The sequence below is a fragment of the Tachypleus tridentatus genome, chromosome 10, assembly GCF_004210375.1.
Source record: "Tachypleus tridentatus isolate NWPU-2018 chromosome 10, ASM421037v1, whole genome shotgun sequence".
NCBI classification, from domain to species: domain Eukaryota; kingdom Metazoa; phylum Arthropoda; class Merostomata; order Xiphosura; family Limulidae; genus Tachypleus; species Tachypleus tridentatus.
In genome coordinates, this window is record NC_134834.1 from 85431639 (window position 1) to 85451801 (window position 20163).

Below are 20163 nucleotides of genomic sequence, written 5' to 3' on the forward strand. Positions count from 1 at the left end.
CATTCCAAGATGTTTGTACATATTTCTTAATTTGTTTTTAAAAGTACCACATCTCACAGCTTATTTAGGTTTTACTAGATCTCATAAAATCAAGATACTCGTGATATCAACTTCAAGAGTGAAAATCTGGAATCAATTACATATATATATTTTATCATTTATTAATATGAAATGTAAGTCTGATTTTCTACAAAATATTTGTTTGTTTTTTGAATTTCGCACAAAGCTACTCGAGGACTATCTGCACTAGCCTTCCCTAATTTTGCAGTGTAAGACTAGAGAAAAGGCAGCTAGTCATCATCACCCACTGCCAATTCTTGGGCTACTCTTTTACCAACAAATAGTGGGATTGACCATCACATTATAATGCCCCTACAGCTGAAAGGACGATCATGTTTAGCGCAACGGGATGCAAACCCATGACCCTCAGATTATGAGTTGCACACCTTGACCCACCAGGCCATGTCGGGCCATACAAGATATTTAATTTTACCATAAACATTTCTACAATATCCTTTAATCTAATTATATATATATATATATATATCTCTCTCTCTCTCTCTGTCTGTCTCTGTGTGTGTGTGTGTGCGTGTGTGTGTTGAACAGCCATTCATATTTCCCCAACACATTATTTTACAATATACTTATTTTAACTTGTTCTGTACAGTCAGCTTTACAAAAATTCTTCAAATGTTTTAAGCTTACTCTCCTTCAAAATAAATCAAAACTATAAATAATTTGTAAAAACACTTAAATATGAACAAAATAAACACAGTGTAGAAAACCCTCTGATACCATGAATGAGATATATTTTCTCCATTCGTAACGTATGAAGAAAAACATTGTATAAAATCCACATATAAACTTATACTTAAGTGTTATACATACTTGAGGATGTATGCATAAATTTTTTCGTGAACTCAAACATAAAGCTACACATGAACTTTTCTGGCCAGTTTCTTTCTCATAATAAGCAATCAGTCCTTTCAATTCCTCAAGTGCCTGTGAAAAGAAAAATGGATTAAGTTTTTCATACTTCTTGTACAAAAGCCATACTTACAAAAGAATTGTGCTAATATCTTCAAACAATTTACATGTAATCTGCAATAACAACTTACATGCCCAATCACTTAGTCCTCAGCCATTCTCATGAGCCATGCCTACACAGGTTATAAGGTCTAGTCTTTTTGTTGCAATTTATTTGAAGTAAGAAGATTTATAAAGAAAATATAAATAAATATTCTATTTATTTAATTAATCTGAATGGTTTCTTACACACTTGCTACTATTGTCTGACTAGTGAGAAGAATAACACGATCATAATCCAGTTTTGATTTGAACTGAAAATTAAAGTTTACAAAAATAGTTTGAGACATTTATACATTTGTTTCTTTCTGTGGTAAAAATAGGGAACATCAGACAAAATATATTTGCACATCACTATTATCACACAGTTCCTGTACATTTCTTACATTATTTAACAACTCATAATCGACGAGTAATTTGTTATGGAAGATATAAAAAAGCAAAAGCTGGTAAGTGTACTTGATTCCTTCTTTTACAAAACATTAAGATTAATTTTCTTGAGTTAACTTGTGTATATCAAAATAGAAGAAAACTATAATAGTCTTCTTTAACATTTCTAATTTAATGATTAATACAAATTAAGATGAATTGAAAGTTAAACAAAAATTCTCAAATTATTATCCCAAACAAATGTTTTATTGTGTAACTCACTCTGAGCAACACAGAGAAATGAAAAATATGGAGTTTAAAAGTAATGTGAGTTTCGTGTAGTTTTAGACTGGTCACACATGTACATTTTTTTTAGTTTCTAATTGGTCAGACCTTTTTTATTACTTACCTGGTTATATTAAACATGTTATTTCTTATACATTTAGTAAATAAAGCTTACACCCTAAAATATTTCAAATCAAATCAAGAACTTTTAAAAGTTTTATTCAGGCAGTTAATTAACTTGATATTTGTCTTCTTTCAAAGCACAAAATTTCTGACTGAAATAACAAGCTTGTTTTAAATACATTAATTAATGTATTTGTAATAATGTAAACATTCTTCATTTTAGGCAGTTTAAACTATGTAATGCAAACGTGAATCAGTAAGGTTTACAGAAAACCTACGAGCTACACAAAACAAAGATCAATATACTATGAAATTATATCACCTTTTCAATCTCTGGAACTGTACGGGAACAGTATATCAACTTTGCAAGCTCCGAGGGTTTAGCCTAAAACAAAAATACACCTTATCAACAACTTTTTAAACTTATTAATGATTTATTAACTATTTGTAAACACATCGAACATGAATTCTAATATATTTAATCAAGAAAGGGTTGATTGAAGAGCAAAACAACATTCTATAAGCATCATAATCTTTTTCATTTACTGTGCACTACAATTCAATTGGAGTACATATGTGTTTATATGTTTGTGTATCAATTTTAAATAGTTAAAAAATCAAATGAAGTATTTATGTACATCTAAAAAAATGAATTAATTAAGCTCTTTTGTAGTATATACAATTTTGAAAGTAGTAGCTCACATTAGACTACACTTTGCTTGATAAAAACATGAAGCACAAATACACATTAAATATTCTAAACAGTAAAAGAGACAAAAGAATAAAATATATCAAAATATTTTTTGTGAGCCTGTGAGTTATTGTTGTTTGATTTTGTTTGTTTGTTTTTGAATTTCGCACAAAGCTACACGAGGGCTAACTGTACCTAATTTAGCAGCATGAGACCAGAGAAAGGTAGCTTGTCATCACTACCCACTATCAGCTCTTGGACTACTCTTATACCAATGAATAGTGGGATTGACCACCACATTATAAAACTCTCTCACAGCTGAAAGGGTGAGTATTGCCAGTGTGATGAGAATATGGGGATTTGAACCCACGACCCTCGAATTGTGAGTCAAATGCCTTAACCACCTGGCCGTGCCAGGCCTTGTTGTTGTTTCAAGTTAAGCATAAAGCTACACAATGGGCTATCTGTGCTGTAAGGCTATGCGACCACTTAAAATAATAGCTAACACTAGCTTCTGTTTTATTTGAAGTCCAAAAACTTTCACAAAAAATAAAATAGAAGTGTTTTAGTTGCTAGAAATTTTTACTGATTGGTTATCCTGAACAATGTGTTTTATTAATATCAAAACATCCTGCTATAGTTAGGAAAGAAATAGCCTGGAACTTTTGTCATGAGGAAAGAACTTACTCTCTGGTATGACAAAATCAAGGACAAGAGAGATATAGTTTTCCCTGTTCCTGAAGGCATTTCCAGTAAGCCATGACCCTATAATGAAACCATTAAACAAAACATAAACTAGACTGTCCAATTTTATACATACACACTTTAGTAAATTTGATGGGCCTAAGCAACAGGACTGCAGTATTATTTTACACACAAAAATCAGGCCCATGGCTCAACATAATCTCTCATCAAAATTATATAAATATTTTTTATACTAAACCATCTCTGAAAAAAATATTGATTGTGAACAAAGTACAGTAAACCTATTGAAATTGTAAACAGTACCTAATTCCTTTTTAATTTTTAATGAAGAAATTCACTTTGTTTTATAAATTTCAAACATAAAAAATATTAAGTTCTCAGCCGCTGTGTGACTAAAACACAGTTTCCACTTGAGATTTACATAAGTCTATTGTTTACATGCAAGATTCTCAACTTTTACTTTGATTTTTATTTGTTTAAATTTTCTTCCAGATATTCAATTTTTGTACCCATCACATCTTTATGTTTTAGGATAAACTTTACTTGTTAAAAGCATAATTATCTTACATCTAAACTAGACCCAGAATAAAAAATGAAATGATTACTTATTTCAAAAACTCATTCCCTATTAAAGCCAATTTTAACATAGCATATGGATATAACAAGGGAATAGAAAATTTAAAATCATCCTTTACTTTTCAAAACTCATTGATTTTTCTCTTAAACTCTTTAAAGTGCTGTCCTCCACTTCTGCCCATGGCAACTCAACCTTTTAACAGGAGCCTAACCTCTATTTTTCAATCAATAACTGGGGTCCTCTTATCCCACTATCTTAAAGAACATATCAAAAAGACACAAAGACTTAGAAGTGGCTTTTATCTTATCAATCTCTCTGATAATCTTATAATCTTCAATAATGTCACCTTTTATCTTTAGTTTCTCAAGAAATTAAAAACTGAAAGATTTCAACCAATCACTTCAACTCTTGTAACCACATCTTCATTGGTGATTAAATCTACAGTTATAACTTTCCTATGCTGAAAATATATTTCCAATAGGTGATTACCTCCACTCATATAAATAGATATTTTCATTCAGTGTTACCGTTTACATGCAAATTTTTTTTTGGATGTTGCAAGCCTTCAGCTCCCACATATGCTAAAATCAATGTAGTGTAAATGCATCTTGCTTGCAAATCATCATGCAACAACCCTCAACAAACAGGAGTGCAATACAACTTCATAAAACATATGACTCTCTCTATTCGATTCTACTGAACTATCACTTCACGTTTTAGCAGAAAATAGAAGAACCAGTTTTCAGTGATGAGGAATGGTGGGAAGTGTGAGCAGAAGTTAAGTACTTATTAAAAATACATTTTCAGAATAGGAAAATTATAATTTCCAATACAGTACACTACATCCACTCACATAAGTAGCTAGAATTCCACCTTGAATAGGTGGAAAAACTAGTGCAAGGGAAAGAAAGAAGCATCCTTCAAAATCATCTGAATAACACTAAAAGAGTAGATCCTAACAGTAGTACATTATATATGTCAGTGTGGAAAGAAGTATTACAGACAAGAACAAAAATTAATAAGAGAACATCCAAAGAGGAGAGAACAAATGTTGGATAGGGATCCAAACTACACAATAATGTAATCCTAATCCAATAAGTATATCAATGCTTCTCTAGATGTATAGTGGCTAAGGAACTAAAGACCACATATGGCAAATCAGCTGCAACTAAAACCCAGCCACTGAGAACTGACATCTATGCAGGGATAGAATGACGATCATATGTTGGTAAGCCAAGTACAATCCAAAACCCAGCCCCTGAAAACCTACATCCATGTGGGGGAGAGAAGAGGTAATACTGCTAGCAAGTCAACTACAATTCACAATGAATGAAATAACCTAGGGAAGATTATGAACAAGATGAGTATTAAGAAGTCCCAATCCTGTCCAAATATATCAATATCCATGTCAAGCTGATGAAAAACTGAAGATAAAGACATACAGATTTGAAACAAACTCAAAGAGCAAGGCACAAAAGTAGTACCCAACCCCATGGTGAACAAACTGAAGACAGTGTCACAAAAGATTAAAAAGAGGAACATGACATGAGTATACAAAATGTCAGCTGTGGGAATCTTCAGTCCTGAAGAAAATGCCCACCATAGTGTGATAAAAGATGGTACAGGAAAAAATGGAAATAACCAAAAAGCAATTTACATAGAACAGATTTAACACAGAACCCTAATCTGTATCTATAATACATAACTAATGGAGAAATTCTTAGATGTAGGACAGATAAATGACAAGAAGGTGTCAGATATTTGAACATGAAAAAAATTGTAATGTCCAAAAGACAAATGAGCAATAAAAAAAAAACAAATGCAGCAATAGAGATACCTCACATGATGCTAAAGTCACAGGAGTAAAACCCCCCTTAAAAAAAAAAGAACCATTGGGGAAATAAAACCATCCCAGCTAGAAGTGGAAGGAAATGCACTTGGTACTAGGCAGTGTTCCACCCCAAAAGATCCCAAAAGCAAAGAAGCCACATCTGTAGACAAAGAGACAAAGATGGTAATTGGCTGAACATGGAGGTAGGGAAGAGGAAAGAATTCCATAAAAAGCACTAAGAAATAAATGGAAAGCCCCAGAAAGGAGGTGTATGGTGGCCAATACCAGTAGGAGAGACAACAGGGGAAGACAAAGGCTGGAAAACTTGGCAATGGAGAAAGGAATAGGATAAACAGATTCTGTCCCCCATACAGGCAGCAGACAGAGAATCAAAGTGCAGAAAAGTAAGAAAACAAAAACAATCTACCTGATGATAAGATATGACAAAATGAATCAATAACCATGGAAAGTAAGGTGTGCCAGCACCATCTCTAATAAGAGATAAAAAAACAGTCCAGCATTAATTAAAATGTCTGAAAAAGGAGGGAAAAGAAAAAAAAACTGTGAAAAGTGTATAAAAAGGGCTGAGGTAGTAACAGCAGATTCCACAGTAGAGCCCTGGAAAGGCTAGTACAGAATTAGGTGGTGGAACACTGTCAAAACAGATGTCATCCTGAACAAGTTTGGCAATTTGAGGCTTCTAAAATATGTTGAAACAATTCAGAAACAAACAGGTATCTTATCACTGTGTTTTATAACAATAATTAGTCCCACAAATAGCCATATTTTTGTTTATACTTAATATGACAAGTTATGGATTATCTTTAATTAACATTAGTAACATTATTATTTTTCACCACATTCTCAGCAATTAGATGGACTTCTTAGGACTTGTGGCAGAGCTGGTTAAATAAACTCATAAACTTGTATTTAAATATTTGTGAAGTATTGTTTACAGCCACAAAGTGATAGTCAACAGAAAAGGTTAAATCATTCAAGTATTACATGCAAACTAAATATTAAATCAGAAAGCAATAACACTTACTTTAGCATCTAAACATCTTTTAAGTTCTATCATGTAGGAGTACTGTTCAGGATAGATATATTCATAGGGAAAGTAAACCAACAGTCCATCTACATTTATCCTGAAAAGATCATATGAAATGTTGATTATTTCATGTAAACTTAACTAAAAGGTAATTTAACAAAATACACTCACAAGGTTTATCAACAGTTTAATGTGTGCATCATTGTTCAAAAATACTTTAAGGTAAATTTATTTAAAAAAGTCACATTCATCATTATCATTAAGGTATATAAAATTGAGCAACTTTATATCCAAAAACATTTAATAGAAAACAAAGAATTTGAAGCAGTTCAATTACATAGAGTTACATATAATAAAAGGTAAAGATGAGGATTTGGTATACCTTACTCTCATGTACTCTCAATACTGGTGAGGAAATAGTCTGCTAATGAAAGTTTTCAGATTAATTTGTTGTGAAGAGAAAGATATTGCTTTCCAAAGAAATTTAAATGATTTGACAAATTAGAAAAATAAATGGCAGCTTGTCAATTAACTCTTTATCAGTGAAAAGTGGAGGTTGATGATCATATTATAATGCATCCCGCAGATGAATACACATAGCAACAGCTTTCAATCCCAGAACCTACAAATTATAAGTCAAATATTAACCATCAAGCAATGTAAAGCCTTTAATTATTCTAACTACAAGGTAATGCTTGTTGGCTACTCAAACTATAACTTATACCTTGATATTTTGGTTGATCTGTCTCTTAAGCCTTCCAGGCAATGTGTCATTCCTAATTGGAAAACAAATATGGGACTTGTGTTGTATTGCTAAGAATACTGAATACAAGTCAAAGGATGTTACTGATTCATTGTACAAATCCTTGGTCAAGTCTCATCTGGAGTATTCTGTTCAGTCTTAAGTTCCTAACACTAAAGACAATGAGCTGTTTGAAAGAGTTCAAAGGAAAGCCTAGAATGATTCCTGAAATGGAAGGACTGTCATTAGAGAATAAATTAAGGTCCTTGGAATTATTTTCTTTCATGAAAAGAAAGCTTATAAGAATTTGACTGGAGGGTTCAAAATCATACAGTATCAAAGCATCATTTTGTATTTTATATTTAATGGTAGAAATAGATAAAATAGATTTAAGATATGACAAAGTAGAAGCCATCGGTAAATTATGCTACTTTATTTCCTGAACAGTGTTATCAGCCCATAAATTAGTTTGCCTTCAGATATGATAGTTACATTGAAGTTAAGATAGTTCAACAGAAGGTTCAATGAATATTTAAATCAAAATTGAATGTAAGCAGGTAGATGTTTACTGAAATGAGTGGGATAACTGTCATGGATCAATGGAGCCAATGTTTTCCTTTGATATTATATTAAAATGGCAAAAAAAAGAAAAGATTTATAAAAGTTACAGGTATTAAACCTAAAATTTATGTAATACATTAAATTGTACTTTTTAATGGTACTTACATTTCAACTGCTCAACTTAATATGTTCAATTATATTTATACCCAGACAAAAGTACTGTTTATACTGGTACAAAGTTTTTATTTCTATATTAATAAAGACATGACTAACAGTTAAGTCATATACATATTTCTACTTCAAATATTTAATTGTCAAAAGTTTTTTCATTTCTAATTTAAATAATAATAATAATTTTAAGCCATGACTGTGTACTTACTTCATTGTCAAAACCTGTATGAAGAAGTTGCTTTCAGACCATGTATTTTAAGTAATATCTGAATATTTCTTAGCAATCCCATACACTCTTCAGTTTTTTTGTTTTTGAACACACTGGAATATACATTAAAACAATCTTATAGCAACTGTAAAATGTACAAACATTTTTCTAGACATAGAGTTATTGCTAATGTTATTCTATAAATAATAACACATTTACTTAAAGGCAAACAAATATTAAAAGCACAAAAAAATTAAGTTACTCATATGACAGTTCATACATAAAACATTTAAAATCCTTATAAAACTCATTTTTAAGAAATCTGTAACTGTTTTACAAAGCCAATACTCAATAAAAAAAAAAACAAAAATTAACATTACTACTGATACTGTATTATAACAAACAGCCTACATAAAGCTCTGAAATAACAGGTAGGAGTAATAAATACACAACAAATCTTAATTTTTTTATATATTCAAAATAGGATCTCTACATAGCTATTATTTTACATTTCCCTAAAAGAGGGCCAAAGATTTCCTGAAGGGATAACCTGTTTTAACCACTCTCACAATAGTATAGTAGTATGTTGTCTGTCAGTCAGTCATTAGGCAATAAAATTACATCACATTAGGGGCACTTAATATTGCAATTTGTTCTATCATGATGTCAGTGAAATGTGAACATGCCACAGATCATAAGAATTATTCACTCTGTAGGCTACAACACAGCATAACACATGAACTTGAAAAGCAAGAAATAAAAGGTTTGTTACTCTATTTTAGTATTATTTACTCTTGAAACAGAACACTAAGGAACCCTGCAAAATTACATCCAGTATTAGTACTGATTAAGACATTTGAGTCTACTTCTGACCAATCATAATTTAGAACTGATTAGTTCTTAACATATAAAAAGCTGTAAGTGCATATAATATTATATAACCAAAAAAACTGTACAATATTATTTTGGTTGTTATGCACCAGAATAATAAAAATCACATGGTTTTAGATTTTGAGGTTAATAAGGTCATCATATCCACTACATTATACTACACTTGACAATTTATTTTAGATACATATTTGCAAAATATACTTAAAACAATTAATAACCATAAACACATTATGTACCTGTTACAGTCAAATACTAAAGCCAACACAGAACAAAGAGCTATTATGACATAATTCTTATTAACCTTTGAAGTTTTCTTTAATTAGTAGTAGTAACACTTAATTTAGTTTACTTTTATGGATTTATACAAAGATCAACTAAAATATAGAAAAATATTAAAAACAACAAACCACATACAATTAAGTTAAATAAACTAAATCATCAAAATAATAATCATAAATAAATGTAATTTTTAGATCCCTATTTCCAATAAACTCATCCCAATACACCATGTAGTGTTTATAACATTATCTGTATTAATATATTATTTACTAATCAAAGTTTCAGAGAAAAACTTATTCTTAGTTTACTGGTAATTAAAAAATTCAAACTGATATACAGAATACAAAATTGAATGCATGATACACAGACAAGTCAATATAACTTGCAAAATCATAATTTTAAAATTTTATGATACTATCATCAGTATCAGTATTACTACCAGAATCACTCTTCCTACACCTTTACTATGTGTATTTCTTACATAATAATTAATTTCAAAATAATTCTTAATTCTACTTTAGAATTCGCATACAAACTTATAAACAATAACACTCGAAATAAATAAGCAAAAATAAAAAAATGAATTCTTAAGATTCATAAGTTAAAAATAAAATTTAGTTGGTACAGGATCGAGACTATTTCATTAGAAATACAAAATACTTGCATCGCCAAGCAATTAGCACCTTGTAATCCGTGATGGCGAGAAAACCCACTTGTAGAGAAAAATATATATGTAAAAAGGGCTGGTATAGGTAAAGAAAGCTCCTCTACATAGAGCTTTCTCAATCCATACCAGCTGTTTTTACATATACAGGGTATTCGGAAAGTCACTGTGCACTTATATATTTATTAACAGGCATGTTTCAATATAGAATACAGGATGTAAATATTAATGACAATCATAAACAATGTTGATATTGACCTCTGTTGGCATCAATACAGGCCTGGATCCTTCTTATTTTGTTTCTAAACACCGTTATCAGTTGTTGACTTGAAATAAACTGAAGAAAATATGATTACAAAACTGCACAGTGACTTTCTGAACACCCTGTATAATTAGCACGTTGAATTTGGGGTTTTAAGTAACTAGTTTTGTCTTTGTAGTATAAAATATTGAGCCCCACTGGCATTTCATAACTGAAAAATCTATGACATAGGAGTTGACACTAACATTATATATATATATATATACGATGATATATACTTTAAGTAATTATTTAATGTAACGTGCTCGACGATTACTCGTATTACTACTAGTAGTAGTTACGTTATATTCGTAACAAGTGATATATGTAAAACAATTTTTCTTGATCAAAGTTACTTATTTAATTAACATCTTTGTTTTATCCACTTACCATAAAATATTAATGACAGATATCTTCATTAAGATTCATGGTCACTTTTCTTTCCAAACAACAAACAAAGCACCAGTTATCCTGACGAATCGCGACATTCTCTCCCTCTACTTTGACAGTTATTGAATTACAAATTTTACAATATTATTCATTTAATTCTTTGCTTTTTAATTCAAGTTCTTTTACTTTTTCATGCTGGTTTAAAAGCATAATATTGATCATTTAGTTAGTGTTAAAGGTAGTGTTATTTGCGAATTCAAGTAATTAATAAAAATGTTTCTTGAACAATTTATAAATAAATGATGAAGGAAGGAGTTGCAAAGTGGAAGTGATTGGTCACACATGCAGATTTTACAAATTAAGATTGAGAGAGGTTAAGGGTTAGATTAAATGTGTGAACGACTTACTAGTTTTATTGTTGTTGTTTTTTGTAAGTCATTGAATAGTAGACAAGTGACAAAAGATTAGAAGTTGACGAATGTTGCTCCACTTTTTGATGGAGTTGTTCAAAACTGTTCCAACATATACTGGCCTATTAGTCTCACATTATTTTTTGAAAAAGGTTTTGTAAAATCTGATACAAGATGCTTGGCAAAGTTTTTTTTAGCAAAGTTCAGAATTTTATTGGATAATCAATATTGTTTCATTAAGGAAAAAATCTTACTTAGAAATCCTTGGAAAGGTTACTGCTTCTGTAGACAGTGGCGGCGCCAGAATATTTTCGTTGGGGGGGGGGGAGCTGAGGTAAACTGTGGAGGGGCTTCTCAAAATGCCATCAATATGAAGTATAGATGGTAAATTATAGTAATGTAAATACCAAGGTACATTTCAGAAAGGTGTGCTATTTTGAACTGCGTTTTCAATGCATTTTCATTAGAAACTCGTACTCTGATTAATAATTCATTATTACAAATTAGAAATAACATGTTTATGAAAATATGCGTATATGTAAAAGAGGAAACTCACCTAAATTCCACCCAAGGTAATACATAATAATAAAGAAAATCAAGATTAGCTTAGATTCTCCATTTAATATACCATTAAGAGTAAAGCTGCAAATCAAAAGAAATATAACATAAAGACATAGTTTACATAGCAGAAACGAATTATCCCATGTGAAGTTAATACACTCTGAGGAAAAGTAAGGTCACTATCAAGCTAACTATCTTTCATTATGTTGTGTTTATGGTCAATATTACTTCAAAACAATGCACCTGTTCTGGTGATTGGCAGCAAATTTTGAATGACTGATACACAATGCAAAATGATCTTACAGAGGACACAACACCGGCTAAATGCTTCATAGTTTTGACCTATACACAATACATGCATGCTATGTTTTACTTTTCAATAAAAGATAAGGCCTGGCATGGCCGAGCGCGTAAGGCGTGCGATTCGTAATCCGAGGGTCGCGGGTTCGCGCCCGCGTCGCACTAAACATGCTCGCCCTCCCAGCCGTGGGGGTGTATAATGTTACGGTCAATCCCACTATTCGTTGGTAAAAAGTAGCCCAAGAGTTGGCGGTGGGTGGTGATGACTAGCTGCCTTCCCTCTAGTCTTACACTGCTAAATTAGGGACGGCTAGCACAGATAGCCCTCGAGTAGCTTTGTGCGAAATTCCAAAACAAAAACAAAAAACAATAAAAGATAAATGAAATTAATGGGTAAATACCTATAAAACCTTTTGTTTATCAAGTAAAATCCCTGATGATCTGTTTTAACTTGAAATCAATGTGGTTGTCTAATCTTCGTCAAAGCTCAAGATAGAATGGCATTATACAGGGAGTGGCATTACAGCACATGAGTTTCAGTGTATTCAGTACGTTGCTATGGGATGCATGACACATACTTCCGCCTTAGTTAAGACGTTGTGTTCTACAGATATATGTCTCTTTGATGTTAATTGTTAAGCAACAATGACGATTGTGTTTTCCATATTTTATAAACATATGTAGGTAACAATATTGGGGTGGCTGGGGGGCTTGGCTCATTTGGGGGCTCAAGCCCCCCAAGCCCCCTTTGGCGCCGCCACTGCTGTCCATCCATTTATTCTTACTTTGATAAAATTTGAATAATTGGCCTGTCTCCACATCAAAATCTAATATCAAACCCTGTGAAGAGGATTCAAAAATGCATCAATGGTTAGTGGGAGTTTCACGGAAGGGGGGGCAAGAAATGAGCCTGATCTGGTGATTCTTGTAGTAGTTTGTACAGTTTAAACATGAATTATTCAGATGATCTGATCTTCTCCAATGACAAATCACCTTCTTCCACTTCCAAAAACAATTAGTGAAGTTTGAATACTTTCCTACCAGTTTTCTTGCTGTGCCTACAAATGAATGATTTATTATCACTCTTAGTTAGTGCGTGAAATTGTAATAACGCATTATGTGACCCTGTGGAGCGTTTGTTAAATATCTCATTATCATGAAAAAAACTTGGGTTTCTTAGATATTCCAGCCCATAACCACACGTTGCAACCTGTGTTGTCACGATGGGCTAAGAGAAGAAATAAGACATCATTCTCCCAGGACACTGTCAAATTTCCAGACTTGTTGTATGTCTTCTAAGGCCAATCTTGTGTCTGTCTTCTCATCGCTGCAGATCAGATTGTTGGTGTCAATAGTTTGATCAAAATATTTCACTTCTTGGTGAGAATGGTTAGCAGCAATAATAGTTTTTTTCATATGTTGCATGTTCCATTATTTCATGAAACAAGAAATTAGGCAGATCTGCTTTATTTCCAACTAGGCTGATGAAAAGTTATCAGTTACTGGTAAAAGGGACATTTCTATTTTCGGCTACCTTTCTCATTGTTTGGACAAATCTTTGTCGACGACGTGCTCTAGCTGCCTCTTTGATTGTTTGTCTTTTTACCTATCACACAAAACATCTATTCTGGAGTATTGAGCCCCTTTGGCGAAAATGGCACCATTATGTCCTATAAATCATCAAACGTTTTGCACATCTCGGGTTTTTCAATCTCAACAATGAAGGTCTGACCATCAATAATTAAACTAAAGTTATGGTCTGTAGACATGACATATCAACACTTATTTCGTTTGTTATTACGGATTTGTTTCCACCTCTCAATGTTTGCTTCACCTCTGCAAGCGATACTGGCACTGTCATTAGTTCCTGTTTTAAAGTGTCCTGCCAGTTTACTTTGCTACCTGCTTCGTATTCTGTGACAACGCGGTGTTAAATAGTTCCGTCTTGTTAAAGAACTTTACTTTTGTCAACACGTATTTTCTTTATTTTCAACTTCGTAAAGTATAAAGAAGGGGAGAGAATTGTATTTAAGGATTGGGTCATGAAATCTTTCCTCTAGACCTGACGGTCTTCTACAGAAGTATTCAGTTGAACATAACTAAGTGAACGAGAGTTGAGTGAAGTTTTAACGTCTCTTGTTACAAAGTTTTTGGTAGCTAGACTTTGATCATGAGGAAAAAAAACTACGAAATGCAACAGTATCGCTGAAAAGTAAATTTAATGTACACTCTTTTTAGATGTTTCTTTGTGAACAATGTCATCAATATGTATGTGATACATTGCTGCGATTTCAACCGCTATATAATAATTTGTATGATAAAGCCAACCAACTTAATGATGAAGCTGTATCAGTAATGCTAGCTATATTACCACTATGCTTTCCTGTTGAGCTCTACCATTCTTGACTGAGATCTGAAATTACTTGTTTGAAAACTGAGACTGATCGTTTGCCTAAAACAGTATCCTGTTTAAATGATAAAACTAAGTGATTTCAAAATAAAGGTTCATCATGATTATGGATTTAGTTTTATTATCTCTAAAAACGTAGAAGTAATATCGCATTTATTAGTTTCTTGAGGAAATAATTTGTTTCATTTGTTTTTCTGAATTTCGCGCAAAACTACTCGAGGGTTATCTGCGCTAGCCGTCCCTAATTTAGCAGTATCAGACTAGAGAAAAGGCAGCTAGTCATCATCACCCACCGCCAACTCTTGGGCTACTCTTTTACCAACGAATAGTGGGATTGACCATCACATTATAACGCCCCCACGATTGAAAGAGCGGGCATGTTGGGTGCGACCGCGATTCGAACCCGCGACCCTCGGATTACGAGTCGAACGCCTTAACACTCTTGGCCATGCCGGGCCTGAAGAAATAATAATCATTGTTTTATTGAATTATATAGTGCCTAAAGGAATGAGACTTTAGTACGTAGTCGTTTGAAGGTTTTGCTGATAAACTTTGTATGATCAATAGTAATCCGTAACACAAATATCCAAAGAAACGAGGGTTTATGATTTGTAATTATTCTTATTTTAAGTTAATTTGATTTAGGTAGAAGGTGCATATATTTTACAGTGAAAAACAACTTCTGTAGTGGCAATACTAAGTAATAAGATGTTAAAACATAAAACTTTATAAACATAAAAAGATTGTGTTTTAGGCGACCATTTTGTTTTGCGGTTTTGACCACTTCATTATCAAAACTGATTTTTGTTTGTTTTTTTTATTTCGCACAAAGCTACACAAGGACTATCTGCGCTAGCCGCCGTCCCTAATTTAGCAGTAAAAGACTAGGGGTAGGCAACTGGTCATAATTACCCATTGCCAACTCTTGGGCTACTCTTTTACTAAATAATAGTGGAATTGACCGTCACATTTTTAACACCTCCACAGCTAAAAGGGCTAGTATGTTAAGTGTGACAGGAATTCGAACCCGCAACCCTCGGATTACGAGTCGAGTGCCTTAACCATCTGGCCATGCTGGGCCCGTCGAAACTGATCTCGACAACATAATTTTTTTTCTTTATCTCAGCATATTTGGATTATCTCCAAAAGCCATGTTGCCAACTTTTACCACAAAATGCCTGTAGAAGGCTTATTTTGCATCCTCTGTTGAGTGTTTGGTAAATAAAACAAAACTAACCTTATCTATAGTCAACAATTTCCATGATTTTTCTTTGTGCTTGCGCATTTTAAAACAATTTTGTTTTCAACGTAAGAAAAAAGTATTATAATTACATGGACTTATTTTTGGCATGTAAAGTTACATGGTAACAATTTATTTTTATTTTAAACTAAGAACTTTAACATAAGTCAAACTACTAACATCCATCATGAATTTAATAAAAAATGAAACGTGTTTATGTTAGACGGCAATAAAAATCAAACTAGATGAGATAACATTTCACCAAATAGAGATATAACTATATTTTGATATTATATCGACTTTACAATTGTGCTTGTTAGAAACATTCGGCCAAAATAGATGCAATGTACTTAGCCGTTTTCCTGTTTCCGCTACACCATTCAGTACCACCAACTGCATAGTCAAAGGAAGAAAATACATAACCAAGTATTAAGATAAATTGTGGATCTTACTGTTGTATTTACAAAGCTGGCGAAACTTAAAATTGGATTCAAGCACGAAAACCAAAAATCACAAAAAAACGTGGGAAAAGCACACAATGTTACCAGTATGTCACAGTATGCTTATTCTAGAAAATTATCGCATTCAACAACACTAAAACTTGTGAATCATAGGCCTAAGTTTTACATCTACATTAGCTTTTATTAATGATATTGAATGTCTTTATTCCACGCGCGCGTTATATATTACAAATTATTCCAGTTTATTACGTGATATAACTTTGAATGGCATTAAACTGAGTTAAATAATAATTTATATGTAGAAATTAAATAAATGTCGATGTGTATCCAACTTATGACACTTGCCAACAAGATTGGTACACACAGCTTTTTAAATATAAATGTATTCCAATATACAAACAATAACACAATGTACAATAGCGGTTATTACAAATAATGGTTTATGTGCAAACGTTTTATAAACATAAAAACAGTGTTAAGTTCTCTGTCTAGTCTGGAACTTCCTTGATATTTTATCGAGAGTTTACAATGAGTAAATTAATTTGGAGTTGATATAGATACAAGTTACTTAACACGGATCCAGCTAGCTCTGTGTTCTTCGTTTCTCGCCAGCAACAGAATAAGTTATCCAATACTCAAGTTATATAATGGTTTCGTAAAAATACCCATATGAATCCGCTGAAGTTAAATCGTTTGTAATATTTGAAATCTATAAACTTCCCAGGTCAAATATTTAAAGTTTCCCATTAATATGCATTATAACAATCACAATTATAGCTTCTGAGATTTATAACATACCAATTATATCAAACCAATAATATATACTGTCTTTTGGTGCATCGCTTTGGTTATATTTATAGACGTGGGAAGAGTTTCTCGAAATTTCAACTTACACAACAATATCGACAATACAACAGTGTTTACGTACACACATATATATTTTGACTTTTTACCATGAGAATTTTCTGTACTTTCAATGAATAGGTAGGAATTTTGTAATACAGATTTAATACTATAAGTTGTGTACATATCTAAACATAAATTTAACTTAAACAAACATCGATATTAAAATAGATATATGACAGTAAATTAAATCCATAACATATATGTGTTCGGTGAAATATTAATCAAATTTTGAGATTCTTTGCCTTGCTGAATTTAAATAAATGTTAGAGATATAAACTACCAGTATTCCTTGTGTGTGTGTGTGTGTGTCAGTATTAAAGTTATTTGAGTCAAAGTCCAGTTCTGCCAGAACGAAAAATGTCATATTATACCAGTGCCGAGACCTATAATAAAATTTGAAAACTGTCCCGGTTTGAGGCTTGGAAATTATAGTAAGCCTGCTATAAACTATTAATTGCTGTCTATTTTTTATCCCATATTTCGGTTTCTAATTTGTTGCCGTCTTCGGGTAATTTGTGAGTAGGATTGAGACTGTGATAATTTCCTGGAACTGTAGTAATTTTTTTTTGTTTACACATTCATCATCATTGAATATTAGCTCACAAACACTTAACCCTAACGTTGAGAAACGGAATCGAGTGATATCTACAACATCGTCAATTATGAAAAAAAAAAGAGTAGTAAATCATTCCTGAAAATTCGAGGGAATAGACAGCTATAATTAATTTTGAAACTTTGCTTTGATATCAAACGAATACATACATGTCCGTGTCACTTTTCACGAAAAATCGCAAATTACATTCTATGAACTCTCAAACCCTTATGGGAGCTCAGACTTTATAATTTCTAAAATCTGGATTTTTTTAATGTCTCCTCACATGTCGATAACAGTAAAACAAAATAAAAAGTCAAACATGAGAACTCTCAAAGCGTTTTGAATCTTTAAAGTTTTGGCTTCTTCATAACTCTTAGGAAAAGTATTATTTCTCCTTTTTTAAAATACTTAGAGTAATGTTGTGATGAAGAAATAGCTATTGTTTTCGTGGCTAGTAAACTATATGAGTTTAATGATTAATCGTTTATATTTCGATTTTAATCAGCTGCCGCCATAATAGAAATCCAGACTTTTTTCCATGATTGTGATTAGTATTTATCTTTGGTCTTCTTAGTCGACTTGTAGCATTAAATGTTACTTCAGATGATTCACGAAGTTGGAATTATGTCTGTAGTATGTGACTATATTATGAATTTATCGTCAAGATATCTCGATCAGTTTCTGTGAGCTCAGCGGCTATTTTAATGGAGATGTCTTTAAAATGTTCTATTAACGAGTTATGGAGTACTTGTGATGGAGGTCAGCTCACGGCCAGATCTTTTTGTTATTTATACAGTTTTTTCTCATGTTTGAAGCACCTTATTTAGGCATAGAAGGCTGCGAATTCTATTGTGGTGAAGGTTATTAGCTAAGAGCATTCTTGAAGTGTTCCATCATTGTCAAGATGCTGACACACTGTAGTGTATTCGTGGTTAGTAGTTAGTGAAGAAGTTAGAAACGTCAGAGTTGACCTTTGAGTCTTGTGTGTTTAATGTGGCTACTTTTACAATCTTTGCGAAGAGTCCTGAGCTTTTAATAAGTTAAACCACTTAAACATGATATAATTTCTACAAATCTAGCTTAAGGGTAATATGATAAACCTCTGCAACAGACTATAGCAACCCTACAATAAAATAATTAATATAATAAATATGGTGAAATAAATATTAGAAGGACAAACTTTATGACATTTTTATACAACAATACGAAATTGTCTTTTTTTTTTCTCTCTCTCTCTCTTGGTCAAAGCTTTATTTAATCATAGAATGCAACAGCCCTTCAGTGACTCAGTGGTAAGTCTAGAGGCTTATAACGCTAAGGAGCTAGCTTTGGTAAGCACAGTACAGGCACAGTATTGTGCACCTTCGTGCTTACCAACAAAACAAATAAACAATACTGCAATAAAAGTTAATGATGTTTTACAAGCATATTTAATAATGTTCTATTTAATTTTTAATGAAAGTGATAATAGATGTTTCGGAATCAAACAATGTGTCTAAATTATTCTTCTGAATCTGATGTGTTTTTGTTTGCTTTTTCGAATATTTCACTAGATCTACGTAAAATGTGTTTTCTCAACAATAAACACATAAGTACGCATTGTTCATGAAGCTGTTTTTTTTTTATATTTTTTTCCACAAGTAGTTAAGGCCAAATCCTTAGAGCTTCAGAATAAATTCATTTAAATACTTTATATCAATACATCTTACCGTAATAAACTTTGTCATCAATAGTAACACAATTGTCCCCTAGTGGACAATGGTAAGTTCAGAATTTACAAAGCATAAATGCTGAGCAGTGAACACAACAGATAATCGATTGTAGCTTTTCTGTAAAATAATAAACAAAAAGACAACTTTTTCTCAGTTCTGACGTATGAAGAGTATTACTATGTATCTTATTTTGTAATTCAAACAACGTATAAAAATTGTTTCTTAGAAAGAATATTAGGTTGAAACCCTCACTATGATTTAGTTCAGTACATGTTTTTCCTTTCATCAAGTCTGTGTGAAAATTCTTCAGAGAATGAAACCAATATTAAATCAAACCTTTACAGGGTCAGTAGTATATCTTATCACAAAATTTCTCTTGATACGTGTTGGGTTATATTTTTGTTGCTTTTATTAAGGTGTGGATAGTGTTTATGTACGTGCTTGAGTTAAACAGACAAATAAATCACTTTTGTTTTTAATTTAAATTAATTATCTATCTTGTTTTTGACAATTTATCTTTTCTAACATGACTGACTACAACATAATTTATTAGAAAGAAGTACTTAACCTTTCTAAAGGGGATGGCCAAGCGTATTAAGGCGTTCGACTCGTAATCCGAGGGTCGCGGGATTGAATCCCGGTCGCA

At 32.1% G+C, this 20163-nt stretch overlaps 2 protein-coding genes across 6 annotated transcripts in view; one reads left to right on the forward strand and one right to left on the reverse strand.

Moving 5' to 3' along the window:
- The window catches only part of Xpd (general transcription and DNA repair factor IIH helicase subunit Xpd), a 67556-nt gene extending 56496 nt beyond the window's left edge, over positions 1 to 11060 (reverse strand). For 2 of the 5 annotated variants that reach the window (XM_076462535.1, XM_076462532.1), the window contains exons 1-6: positions 10923 to 11060; positions 8398 to 8510; positions 6713 to 6812; positions 3242 to 3319; positions 2186 to 2248; positions 889 to 1002 (exon numbers count right to left, since the gene is read on the reverse strand). In XM_076462535.1, coding sequence (XP_076318650.1) covers positions 889 to 1002; positions 2186 to 2248; positions 3242 to 3319; positions 6713 to 6812; positions 8398 to 8402 — 360 coding nt within the window. In that variant the 5' untranslated portion in view covers positions 8403 to 8510; positions 10923 to 11060. Of the gene's footprint in view, positions 1 to 888; positions 1003 to 2185; positions 2249 to 3241; positions 3320 to 6712; positions 6813 to 8397; positions 8511 to 10231; positions 10652 to 10922 lie in introns of those variants that run through there. The other 3 variants (XM_076462534.1, XM_076462533.1, XM_076462536.1) reach the window with 3 other exon arrangements.
- The window catches only part of mRpL14 (mitochondrial ribosomal protein L14), a 131219-nt gene that overhangs the window by 80690 nt on the left and 30366 nt on the right, over positions 1 to 20163 (forward strand). The gene's annotated exons all lie outside the window — the stretch shown is intronic.